Raw genomic sequence first — 13,711 nt, 5'->3', positions numbered from 1 at the left:
AAAATACTAGAGTGTATAATATCCCAAAAAAAAAGATAACCCACCCATGATTTACGTGGTTAGCTTTTTTCTCTTTGTTGCCTTTTTTGCCATTCAAACAGTCCTCAAGTCTATAACAGAAAATGATTACTATATTTTATTAAACTTTTATACACTCATTATCTATTTTATTGAATAAATATATTTGCTAATATAGTTTGTTTTACGAATTTAGAGAAAATAAAGAAATCACCAAATAAAAGATCAATTAAGCCCAAAATACCTCTAGTTGAAGCCTAAAAGAAGCCTAGAGAAAGCCCATAATGGCCAAAATCCCAATAGGAGTCAGTCAATCAGTCAACAAAGTAAACAAAAATCTATTACAAACTAATCGATATGCTAGTTGATTAGCTAATCAATGAGCTAATCAATTAGTTTATAATAGAAAGTAATCAATAGTTGATTTTAATTTCTTAGAGCCGAAGTTTGATCCAATGGCTGATGTTGGTTGATGTATGCTATAAATAGATGTAGAGAGTGAGGGTGAGGGATATATAAATTTTTTTGTAAACTCCATTTTGGAGAAGAGAGCTATTCTTTTTGAAAACGCATTCCAAAATAGTAAACTTTAGTTTGTAATAAATAAATAAAATCCCTTTTTTTTAAATTTTCTTCTTCTTTATAAGCCTTAAAAAATTCCATTAGGTATAAAAATATTACACATGTGATGATGACAAGCGGGCAACAAGTTGCGCCGCTAATCCTTTCTGAATTAGTATAAAAATATTACACATGTGATGATGACAAGCGGGCAACAAGTTGCGCCGCTAATCCTTTCTGAATTACAAAACCTAACCTACGAAACACATACTCAGCGGACCCTGCTGTCGCCACATTCTTATTCGTGAATTTCTGAACCCTCCTGAGGAACTCCACCGCATCAGCTGCAAGGAAACCAAACGTGTCGAAAGAGAACGGGATGAAGCTGTGGTGGTTGTCCTTGCAAGCTTGATCATGTTTGCCCACATTGGCCTCTGCTGCTCTATCCGCTGCATGCCCAACCTTGAACTCTCCATTACCAAACCCCACCAACGGAGACACCCCTATAAGATCAACACAAGCATGCTTCCCCCCGCTCCAACTGTAGACAAGAACGTCTGCCGGCCTTAGAGTAGATCTAGTCTCTCCAGGAGGAGTGAGGAAGTTGACCGGCGCTTCCTTCTTTGATGGGATCCCTGCTCTCTGGAGGATATCATACAAGACATCTCTGACTAAGTCGTGCCTGTACTTGAACCCCGGCTGCTTCTGATAATGGATGGCATGCTCTTCAAAAGCATCCATCTGCGTCCTACGACAAACTGGACACACTGTCCCCTCCACGAATAAAGGAACCAACAACCTGTACCTAAGAATGGCCTGGTATTCCCCCGGAGTCATACGCTGCCCCAAACCCTCAATAGGCATGGCCAATAAGAAATCCTAGGCGTGCTTTGCCCGCAGGCACTCAACAATCGTAACCTACCTCTCTCAAAGGTCAAACTCTGTCGATAAATCTCTACAAACGCCACCATAAAAGATGTCTGCCAAATAACGCATTGGTTTTGGGGGGACAGACCCTTTAGTGGTGATTTGAAGAAGATCAACCTCAGGTAGCTTGGCTTGAAGAGAGGTCCGAGCGGTAGTAAAATGCTCACCTAAAGAGACCTCACCACAACCTCTCAAAATGTGGTCTTGGAGCTCGATGGAGTGAATCCGAGAGGCCACAAAAGAAAATTGTATGGCATCGGCCGCTGCATAGACCCCAAACCCGCCTGCCTTGATACGTAAAGAGGCCAACTTCCATTGGAGATCCCCGAAGCCTAGGCCTTCGGATGTGACAATGCTCTCGACTGACCTCCGAAGCGCAATATCAAACTGAGTCGCCGCCTTTCCAAAGAGCTGTGGCGGGCAAGTACTTAAGGGGAAATACAACTTGGACAAACCTGTACAAGCCCTCAAAAGGACGAGCACGTACTGTGGATCCCTAAGCTGGTCCAACACTTCCATTAACTGAGTCGCCTAAGCCACCCTCTTCGTTGCTAACCCACCAACAAACCCCTCATCCATGCTAACTTCTCTACCTAAAAGCCTAACTCCATCACGAGGCCAACTGATATTCAAGGGAAAAAGCCCCTCCAGCAAACTTCTAGGATCCGGTGAGGGCCAGAATATTTTAGTTTTGGTTACATTAAGGTCAAACCCGAGCCTTGGGCCTTCAGTCTTGATCACCTTATATGCCTTAGAAATTTCCAAAGTATCCCCGATCAAGGACCCATCATCCAAGTACCAAGCATGAAGAGCCAACTTGCACTCTTCCTGCACTCGTAGAATCAACGGGTGAAGCGTGAGTGCGAACAACAGAGGCCCTAGCGGATCCCCCTGCTGGATCCCCCGAGCAGACCAAATGTGGTCCACCCCTAAATACAGTCTAGCGGGCTGCACATATAGAAATTCCACCCAAGGAGAAATCGCCAAACACTTAAGACGTACTTCCCGCAACATACTACTCCTGTCGACCAAGTTAAATGCATTCCGAAAGTCGACCAAAAGCATGGAGAGCGAGTCATCCGCATGGTGAACATCAACGAACCTATTAACCGCATGCAAAACTACTTCTGCCCCTCCTGAAAATCACCCAAATAACTGAAAATCTCCCAAATAACTCATCATGTCATTCCCCACCTTCTTCATGGCCACTTTAGAGACGAGACGCCTCCAAATGGTACCTACCACAATCGGCCTTATGCCCCCATCATTCTTCAACAACGGAGTGAGGGGAGCACTAGCAATAAACTCCGCCAAGGAGGCCGGACAACACCCTTGCAGCCACAAATTAACCACTGGAGTGAGAGCCGCGAGAAGGTCGTTAGCAATAGTGGACTCCGGACCACAAAGTGCATCTAACAAGTGCTGGGCTCGAAGGCCATCACGACCACAAGAAGTCCCCTTAGGGAAGGACCGAATGCAATGGAGAACCTCCCCGCAGTCCACTAAGAGCGGCTCTTGATCATACCCAAAAGCTGGCAACACCGGAGGAGGCGCCGAAGGGTGCTTGTCCTCAAGGGACTGTCGTGTCTGCGGAATGTCTGGTGCAACTCCCGAGGACGTGAGGACCTTCACGGCCGCTGAATAGTGCCCGTCCGATATCTTCCTTAAACATTGTTTAACATTGTTAGCAGTTGGGCGAGTGTCGGGGTCGTCAAGTCGGGCAAAGGGGGGGAGAAGGGAGCTCTCTGAACATGGTGTCAATGAGTTTTTAGGGGCCTCCAACCTCACCCCAGGTGGACAATGCCTCCAAGATATGCCGTTGTTGAAGAGCCTTTCTGTTACCTGACCTTGAACTCTTGCGATCATGGGTTTTAATAACCCTTAAAGTGCAACATGGCAAGATCAAAAGCCGTACCCAAGCGTCACAAGATCGCGGGTTGGAGGACACCCCAAAGAGCGAGGCTTTGAGGGCAGCCAAGAACGCCAACCTACAAGATGGGGGAACACTTTTAACCGTTCGAAAACCCCAATTAAACACCCTTTCAAGTGAACTACTATCGATCTTACAATGTTGTGGACCCAAGGAGGGGATAGGTGACACAGACTCGAGGATAGGAGGGGCGCAAGGTCAAGTGATACCCACAATGGCACACCCCGCATTGCCCTCGTCGTCCTCTAAAGGTGGTGAAACAGACAGTCCCATGCTATGTTTACAATGCTTACTTAGAGCACGGATTCTCAAGCACGTACCACACATCCATTGCCCCATAGCACGTAGGGTGGCCTCAAAAGCGTTGAAAATGGAGATGTCACGGCGTAAAAGCCTCTTGCATTCCTCGACCTTAGACTCCGAATTAAGATGATGTTTGCGTAAGTGAACAACCAAATACCCAGGGGTGAGTCCCCTACCCTCAGAGCCCCCTGCCGTGCATCCATCAAGTCCCTTGAGATTGACCAACCCAATGTAATGTAAGTTTCAATTTTCTCTCTTTTATTTCTTATTTAGAATTGCATGTTTATGATTTAATTTATTGCTTTTCATTCATGCTTTATAGTTAGGATTTGGTTTCTTTCTTTTCATTCATGCTTTGTTATTTAGGATGTAGTTGCTTTTTATTCTTGCTTTTTATGAGTAGTATGAGTAGCTAATTTCCTTAGGATATCTAGGATTAGATGAAACTAGTTTAATTTCTTTTTGGTTTTTGAATTGCTCTCTTTTTGTGCTTAAATAATCATGCTTAGGTTAATCAACTATAATAATAATTTGTACAAAAAATTTTGATAGGTTATACTTATCTTAAATAGTTTAATAGTTTATATATTCTCAATTCTAAAGTTATTATCTAGTTGTTTAGTTCTTTTCATGAATGATGATATTATGATAGGTTATGCTTGTTTTGAATAACTTGATATTTATGCTTAACAAACTAGTAATATATGAGAACTAAAAGAGAGTAATTTAAAAATCCAAATAAGAATTAACAAATGGATTTAACCATAAATTCCTAGTTTTATCATTTTATTCATTTCATCTCTTTTATTTGCTTCTTCTCGCTGTTTTATTCTCTTTCTTATTTTTAGCCCTTTTATTTGCAACATCACACTCTAACCAACCTCTTGCCCCACCCCCTATTGGCCTTCTTGTTTTGATGATGTTTAACAAATAATTTACTTCTAATGTTATTTATCTAGTATTTGTGTTCTCTTAATTATTCTAGGCAAACAACAAGTTGGATGATGGATGGAATAGCGCTTCAACGACAATATCAAATGGAGGTTGGCGGAATTGTCGAGTGATGCTTATGCAATTCAAGTTTAAGATCCAAGTTCAGCTTCATCCGTATAGTGTACCAAGTCAAGCTATTGAAGATCAAGATCTAGCTTGGGTAACTTAGTTTAGGTTTTATATTATGTGTGTTAAGTACCTTAAGCTCAATATCATATACACACACGTATTTGGTTTCTATGTATATATATAGTTATATATATACATGCATGGTTTTGGGTTTTCATGTTTACAAATATGAAATTACATATTTCATATTTATTATTGTGATTTGGTTTAACTACTTAGATATGAAACAAATATATTTTCATATACATACTTATATGTTTCATTTTCTATTGTATTTGTAAAAATATTGTATTCTTAGTTTTTGGACTTAACAATAATCATATACATATTTTATTAAGTCTACATAATCATTGTGCAAAGTTTCAAAATATGGTTTAGCCAAAATGTCAAAATTCACATGGTTACATTCTCAAGTTTTGGCCTATTTTGTAAAATAATGATATTTTTCATTTGGGATGTCCTTTTTGGAAACCAGTCATTGTAGTATGTTTATTATCATGTCTACAATCATTCCCCAAAGTTTTATATTTTTTGGAATTTATTTGATATTTTTAAACAGTATTTTAAAATCAGCAAACAGTTTTTCAAAACCTGTATTTCATGTATCAGTTCACGGTCGACCGCGCCTGCGTCTTTTGCATAGTGTACAGCAGAAACTTTCGCGTTCGACCGCCACGGTCGACCGTCAGCTGAAAATTTCTCGCGGTCGACCGCCGCGGTCGAGTCCAGAGACTTTCGCGGTCGACCGTCGCTTGTCCAGAGCCTTTTTCCTGTTTCTGATTGCTCGCGGCCCCCCGCCGCTCTGTCAGATCCTTTCCAACGGCTATTTCTTGTTACCATTGGCTAGGGCTTTTTTGTCATTTGTTTGGGATTTTTGCTGTTGTTTCCTCTTCCTATATAAACCCCCAAACCCCCTTCTATCTAAGTAATAATGAGAGTATTTTAAACAAGTTTAAGAAAGTTTTTAATAAGGGTTTATGGTTGGTTTGAGTTTGGTTTAAAGCTGTTTTGCTATTTACAAGTGGAGGAGATCATCTTCTTGTTTGGGCTTCAATCTCCATCTCTCCATCTTGTTTTTCAGAGAAGAATTTCTAAACTCTATTTCTAGCTATTTATTCTTTTGTTCATAATTTCTATATGTTAGATTTTAATTGAGTTTAGTTTGATTTTGATTTCACTCATTGTTTACACACACCCACTTGAGCTTATTGTATTTGCATTCATAATATATTTGGGTTGGTGAGAGTTGTAACTTTGAGTGTGAGCTTTAATTGAGTTACTGCATTGTATTAGAGAACAAATCATTTGTTATTACATTGTGAGTATTGTAAGGTTTTCAGTGAGCTAGAAAACCGAGTGTGTTGTGAAGTTTTCGGTGAACTAGAAAACCGAGTGTGAGGAGTGGACGTTGATCGGTGAGCGTTGAAAACCGACATAGTGTGGTTGTAAACGTTATTCGGGTGAGCGTAGAAAACCCGGTCGTGATAGTGGATTTCTCTCCGGGGGTGGGGAGCGGAGACGTAGGACGGAAGGTCTGAACTCCGTGATCATTTGATTGTGTTTGAATGTGCTTTGACGTTTATTCTTATTTGTGCTCATTGCTCATTTCTCCATTGTCTCATTATTTTATATCATCCACTATCTTGTTTCATTTTGTTTACCCTTGTGTTAGTTTCATATCCTTGCATATATATCTCATAGTATATCTCTTTGCTAGGATATATTTCATTGTTCATATTGTTTATCCTAGTTCACATATCATGTTGTATTTCATACTTGCTAGGATAACTTGTTAATTAGTTAATTAGTTTTAATTGGTATAAAATCGGATTAGATTAGCATAAGACCCTAATCAACCCCCCCCCCTCTAGGGTCTAACACCCCCCCCCAGGCAACCCCCACCCATCCCCGAGGCCACATTTCAAGAACCACTTTAGAACTTTTCTAATAACACTCATTCCTCGTGGGACCAACACTTGCATGTTACACACACTACTTGTGTACTTGCATTAGATCACATTAGAAAACCTTTAAAATGAAGGTAGGGACGATAATTATTATTGTACTATTTGTTCGTCAGAGGAGCAAATGTGAAATGAGATGTGACAACAAATATGATATTTATCATATTCATATTCACTTATTAATCACAACTATGAATGTAGATATTGTTTTGGAAGAAAAATTTTACACATATCCACCATAATCGTATACTGATATAGATAAGAGTGAAGGAAACATATCGAACTACACAGGATTTGAGAGAAATATTCAGGACAAAAAGAGAAAAACTATGTGACAAAATAGTTTTCTAGATAGAAAAAATAAAATAAAAAGTTCTTTTTTCATGTAAACCATCTTTTAAAAAGGGTGGTTATAAGAAAATCATCTTCTAAGTTCAATTGATACAAAAAACTACTTTTAAAGGGGGTTCCCATTGGAATCGATCACCTTGACATATCTTCTAGCTAGATTTTAACTAAAATTCTCAAAATAACCCTAAAAACACACGTGTCATGCATGTAACATGTCTTCTTAATGAAACCTAGTGTCTGGTGCATGTGTATTTTAAGAGTATTTTGGCAATTTTAGTCCAAATTTTATCAAAAAAATAGATCAATGTGATTGATTGCAACCGCAACCCCCTTTAACAGGGGTTTCTATATAAATGTAACCTTGAACGTGGCTTTTGTATAATTGCTCACTTCTAAAGGTGGTTTCTATAAATTAAAAAAAATCCCCATAAAACTAAATTTATCAAGTGAGATTTCAATAGTGTACTCATTACTTTTAAAAGCCTAACCAAATCAAGGATTCGGATTCCCTATAATTATGTAGTACTTGAAGAGCATCCAATTACCCTAATCCTTACCCTCTACTCCAATCCCAAACTAGACGAAGCCACCTAGGATTTTTACTATCACAATACCTAATTTTCACAATAGTGATGTTAAAGACTAGTGATTTTTAGTATAATATTTGTAGAGATTATGTGGCTTCATTGCAGCCATTGAAATCAGAATAAGGGCGTAAAGATTGGGATAACTGGACACTCTCCAAATATCACTTAATTGGAAAGGATTCCGATCCCCAAAATCAGTGGTAGATCCAAATAATTTAATATCAAAACAGTTGCAATAGCTTGCCCAGAGGTCAATTACAAACATCGGACGGATCACTAGAATAAACATGATCTTGGTTCCAACCAAGAGTAAGTATTATTGATAAGCTTGGTTTCTATACAATCTAAAACAATTTGAACTAATTTCATATTTATTACTATTCTTTAAAAGAGGCTTGTATTTTAAAAGAGGTTTGTATTTGAAGGTGAGCTATGGCGCGACGGGAAGATTATTGTTTTGTGGTTTTAAGATCATGAGGTTGAGTCTCAAACACACTCTCTCCTCATAAATGAATAAACTCACAAACTAAGAAAAATTTTAAGGTCATGAATTCCAGCCTAAAAACGGTATCTTCACATTAAATGAATAAACTCTCGAAATAACAAAACACATTTCGCGTTCTTATGTCATGTTTTTGTCAAAGAAACAGTTCCAGAGAACCGAAGGTAGTATTTGCAGTGGATCGAAGGAAAACCAAAAGAAGAGACAGATGACATGAACATGCATCTCAAGCTTCAATACTTTTCTTAGCTGATGGTTTCTGTTCTCAGTACCAAGCAAAGTACTATCAACATCATCAAATACAAAGAATCCATTAGCAAAGTACTATCAGCATCATCAAAAATAAGAATCATCAAATATGAGAACGCATTAGCAAAGTACTATCAGCATCATCAAAAATAAGAATCCATTAGCTTACCAGGAGCTATGAAATGATTACAAGGAACCGCATGGAGTAGATAGTAAGTGCAATGTAAGTCAGCTTAGCATTATTTTAATGTACAGGGGCTCTAACAAAATTATGTCGCCACTGCTACACTTACTCGCGTATTTTCTTACAGACTCCATATGAAAACAGAGAACACAAACAGCAAAAAATAGCGAAGAAATGGTGGAAGATTAAGATGTGATAGGATTCGTTGTAGATATAGCCCTATACAATAGGGGTTTCTACACTTCCTGGACATTTTATTACCATTTAGACCCATGATGTCCAAATAGAGTTATTCATCTGGTACTCGTGCCTACTATAAGAGGGGCATTTTCAACACACATAAGAGAATATAAGATATTTCTCGCAACACGCTGAAATGATTTTATGTGACGCCCACGTTACTAGTACAGATAACAGAGAGCTAACTCCATTTCGACATCAGGATGTATAGGTGCTGATAAAAAAATCTTAGCCATAGGTCTCTTCTGCCAGCAATTAACGGAAGATGATATGCACATCGAACCCCCTTTCACCTAGATCTAAAGGCAGAGTAAAGATGGGTCCTTTAACTAAGCTTTGACTTCATCAATGATGTTTAAGATTCGACAAGCTCATCGAAATTCCAGTCTCGTACAAGGTCTCTCGGAACTGCACAGCTCCTCACGAGGCGAGGTGTTGCTGGAATGCCTTGAGTTCCTGCCATGTTTGAGATCGGAGTGACTTTAGACCGTGTCGTGTTGTTTGCAGGGACCTTTCGGGTCAAGTAGTTAACTATAGTCCCACATCGCCCTTCACCCTCTGAGCTTGAAACAGAGTAACTACGGAAAGAATGTGTTGGACTGTCTACGCTGTGGCACGCGATGCACGCCAAGCTCATGACTCAAAATTTCTAACTTTAGGAGTAACTGGATTGCAAATTGAAACAATTCATTAGCATAGGTCCAAATAGTTCATCAACAAAATATATTATTGACTTTTCCATAAAATAGAATTTACGAAATGTTATAAATCTGCACAGTTCTTTCAGGAAGCAAACAAAACCTTCCAAGAACATTGCAATATGAGCAATCTATATTGTAAAGGTTTCATCATAAGATGTCAAAGGAATATATGCTACTGTTGTAGTCACCCTAAACTGTCCCGAAAATTCAGAAAATCCAAAGGGAGTCTGAGAAATGACGAATAGAATTCGAATATGTTTTACCATGTAAACATTATAGAGGGAGACATACACGATCATACTTAGGTTCCTAAATAGCTAAGCACTTGATGATTTAAAAATATAGCATACCTCTAAAGGATCTTAGCACTTTAACAAGAGTGTCGCATAAGAAAACCAAAGATATTTAACAATAAAGCTCATTACTTTTTTAAAACATGATAAAGCAACTAGATCATTTCCTCATCTAGCACTCTTTCTAATTAGTGGAGTTAGATAAGAGGCACGATAATAAATTGAAATAGCAGCATAAACATTTGCCAGAATTTTCAAGCAGCAGCCAACTTGATGTCAAAATATCAATGTATCTTGGCCATGCGGACCATTGAAGCATTAATCAAAAAGGGGACAACACAAAACATAAACAGATATTTGCAGGGCGCAACCTGATTACTCCCAACCGTTTAAGCTTGTGCAATTGCAATGGACATCTAAATTGTCAGAAAGTCTAACTGAAAGGGGGAATACAGAAATGTCTGCTAAATGGAATTGTATTCATATGTAAAGCAACAAGCTAGAGTTCTAAATGACAAGCACAAATACTTTGCAGGGCACAACCTAACTACTCGCAACATTTTAAGTTTATGTAATTGCAATGGACATCCAAATTATCAGAGAGTCTAACCAAGAGGAGGAATACAGAAATGTCTGCCAAATGGAATTGTATTCATATGTAAAGCAACAACTAAAGTTCTAAAACAAACAAACACAAACACACGCACATGCACGTGACTTGAATATTAACAAAAAGAAAAAAGAAAAAAGAAAAAAGAAAAAGAATTGAATATAAACAAAGAAAACACAAACCAAACACTAAGGGCTTCATAGACTACCCTTGGATACAAAGTAGGCCACCAAAACACACGTCTTAAATGAAAAAAATGGTTGTGAATCCAAAACATCTTTCCACAATTCCCTTGCTAAACACAATTACATCACGCTGACTTATAATGGGATAGAGAATACATCTTCAGAAAATTTTGATAACTTTGCATCAAGTAACCTAATAAACACCCTTATTACTTCTTACCTGTGACCAACAAGAGGTCATGGAAGGCTTTGGCCAAAAGTTACTAATGAAAAGCAAGAAATCCAAGTATATTGAAGTTTCTTAGAATGGTAAAATTGTAGATAACCCTCCTCATCTATGTCTTCAGCAGCACTTATCACTCATAAAGTCGTTTATTAACACTTTATCACCACTGAATTCATGAAGGAGGGGGTTATCTACAATTTATCTTTCTCAAAATGCCAACCCAAGGGATAAAAGTGTTCATAAATGACTTGAGGGGTGTTACATTAGATACTACTGAAGTACTGAAAGATCAGAGGGTATCTGCAATTTACTGTTCTTAGAAACTTGAGAAACGAGTTTCTTGACTCCTGAAATATGTTGAGTTTAGAGAAACTTAATGAGTGAAAAGTATAAAGTCATGCAAACTTAGCATGCATGACATTAAAATAGAGGATAACATAACGTAATTTACATTTTAAGTTCCGAGGGCTTTCCTAATACAAAGAAGTTAAGCGATGTACTGCAGATCCCAACAAATGGGAAAACATGATTCCAACTTCTTTTACAAACTCATTGAAAGGAAATTATGCATTGTGACATGCAGAAGGGCATTATGCCAGAGTCTATTAGAAATCTATAAGTACAAACTTTGCTCCCGCCAAAAACCCAAAACTAATAAATAGCAAGCCAAGCTACAGTATTAACTAGCTACAGAACAAGTTTGGAAAATAGGCCTATGTGGACGCTTAAGTCTGTTGTCAATCTGATAACACTCTAGGAAATTGAAATCTCCAAACTATAACTTCACCTCCTAAGTGTTTCCAAACAAGGTGAATGGTTCCCCTAACTTCCCTTCTCCCTTATTCCCCTCAATCCAAACAAGCCCTAAAGTCATCTCCCAAACACACCATTAGTTACTTTGTAAAATGCACCTTTTCCGCTCATCATATGGATGATCACCGTTATATATTGGTCAGCAGAGGAGATCTTTTCCAAATACTTTAGTATCTATCTTTATTAAAGGAGCGTGAACAGAATTGTGCAAAAGGTGATTTTTTTTTCAATGTCCATTATTACTCTTTCTTAAAGATTGTTAGCACAACTGTGAATTCTATTTTACATAGTTGCGGCTGTTCACCATTGACGAATTTAATTGTATTCCTTACGCCAATTAAACAACTAAAGTATACAGAACATATGAATTCCTACCATCAAATATTTCTCCTGATTTACACGCTAACAAATGTCAAGAATGATTGTGCTGAGATCGATGCGTAGTAAAATCTGAATCTGTCGAAAGTGGTAAAAGAATGATCGCTAAGAATATAAAGGAAAGATCAAAATATCAAAATAATCTCAAAAAGATCGCTGAAAACGCTGCATGAGATTTTTCACATCTAAATCTGTCGAAATCTGAACCAATAAAAAAGGAATGTATATAAAGGATGATCCAAACAAAAAAGAAACAAAGATTAACCAAACCTCCGAATCCCAAGAGAAGATAACCTCCGCAGGGATCAGATCCAAGGTCAACGCATCGAAAACCTTAGCATCCAAATCGAACCAATCCTACGTCAGATTCAAACGAGGAAGAAGAACAAGATTTCATAAACTTATGGGGGGGGTGGGGGTGGAAGTCCCAAAAATAAGAGGGGATTGGAGAAAACTCTCACCTTTAAATTTTTTTTTTTTTTTTTTTCTTTTTTGTTTTCTTGACCGTCCTCGGTAGGAGACTTGGAAGTGGACGGAAAAGGATGTCGATAGCGTGTAAATTAAGGATTCTGAAAAAATTCACCGGCGACGGCGAGAGTTTCTTTTCGGATCTTAGCAATTTATCCAAAAGATTCTCAGAGCTTTTTATCCTTTTATCCGAGTTGATTCGGTAGACACAAGAATTTCTCACAATATCCGTTTTATTTTTTAACTCTTTACATGTTTTTTATTATTTTTTCTTTCTTTCTTTTTTTTCCCTGCCTAATTCACGCAGAGTTGAGGTATAGTTTGGAGATTTCAATTGCCTCTTAGAGTTGAGGGATAGTTTGGAGATTTCAATTGCCTCCTACATTAGTTTACACTGCTTGTGTGTGGGTGTTCTGATAAAATTTGTACTTAACACCGATAAAATTTGTACTCACTAAGAATTAATTCGTAAACCTGTGCAAAACACGGCTGTAACTTGACACTGTGAAAATTTTTTAAATAAATATTTACATAAAGAAATTAATTCATTCATTAAAGAATTTTGTATCAATATAAACTAACCTAAATTTATTTTAAATTGTATTTTCAGAAATTAATACAGTAAATTTCAGAACAGATAATATTAACTCCTATGCTCATTTAAAATAAAATATTACATCTGATAGTGAGAGTCTAACTTTTGAATAAAATAAAGACTGATAATTACAAGAGGGGAGAAAGCCATCTATATACTAAAATTAACTTCAGGAAATTGTCAAGGGTGTGGTGGCTTGCAATATCTTGTCGTGTATGTTTTGAGCCACCGTTATCATGAGCATGTTGCTAAAGCTGATTTTATTCCATTTTCTTCGCTTCCCTCCACTGTAGGATGTGCATATCCATGCACTTTTGCTATCTTAAACTTTCAGACGATCATCCGTGAAAGCATCGAAGATATCTTTTATTGTCTCCTTAAATTCATCTTCTCTTGATCAGTAACGGACCACTATCTTCATAATCTCCGTAGGTATGACGTTCACGCTGGGAAAAAAAGGTGTTAAGAAAAATTTATACAAATTTATGATATCTTTTTTTTGAA

The 13,711-nt window shown here is 37.8% G+C and overlaps 1 protein-coding gene across 3 annotated transcripts; it reads right to left on the bottom strand.

Moving 5' to 3' along the window:
* On the bottom strand, positions 8,658–12,904 carry LOC109824264. 3 transcript variants are annotated; one of them, XM_020390825.1, is made up of 3 exons: positions 12,606–12,904; positions 12,415–12,477; positions 8,658–9,603 (listed from the first exon to the last, which is right to left on the bottom strand). In XM_020390825.1, the coding sequence occupies exon 3, from the start codon at positions 9,573–9,575 to the stop codon at positions 9,294–9,296; it is 282 nt and encodes a 93-aa protein (XP_020246414.1). In that variant the 5' UTR covers positions 9,576–9,603; positions 12,415–12,477; positions 12,606–12,904; the 3' UTR covers positions 8,658–9,293. The 3 variants fall into 3 exon arrangements, with proteins under 3 accessions (XP_020246414.1, XP_020246413.1, XP_020246415.1); XM_020390824.1 differs by lacking the exon at positions 12,606–12,904 and having other exon boundaries at positions 12,415–12,559; XM_020390826.1 differs by lacking the exons at positions 12,415–12,477; positions 12,606–12,904 and adding an exon at positions 12,142–12,378.

This window comes from Asparagus officinalis, chromosome 9 (assembly GCF_001876935.1).
Source record: "Asparagus officinalis chromosome 9, Aspof.V1, whole genome shotgun sequence".
NCBI classification, from domain to species: domain Eukaryota; kingdom Viridiplantae; phylum Streptophyta; class Magnoliopsida; order Asparagales; family Asparagaceae; genus Asparagus; species Asparagus officinalis.
The sequence above is the reverse complement of the archived record's forward strand: the minus strand, read 5'-3'. Positions and strand labels throughout refer to the sequence as shown.

What these genes read in the sequence shown, in the direction of transcription:
- LOC109824264 (XM_020390825.1), bottom strand. Translation starts at nt 9,575, where the DNA reads ATGAGCTTGGCGTGCATCGCGTGCCACAGCGTAGACAGTCCAACACAT.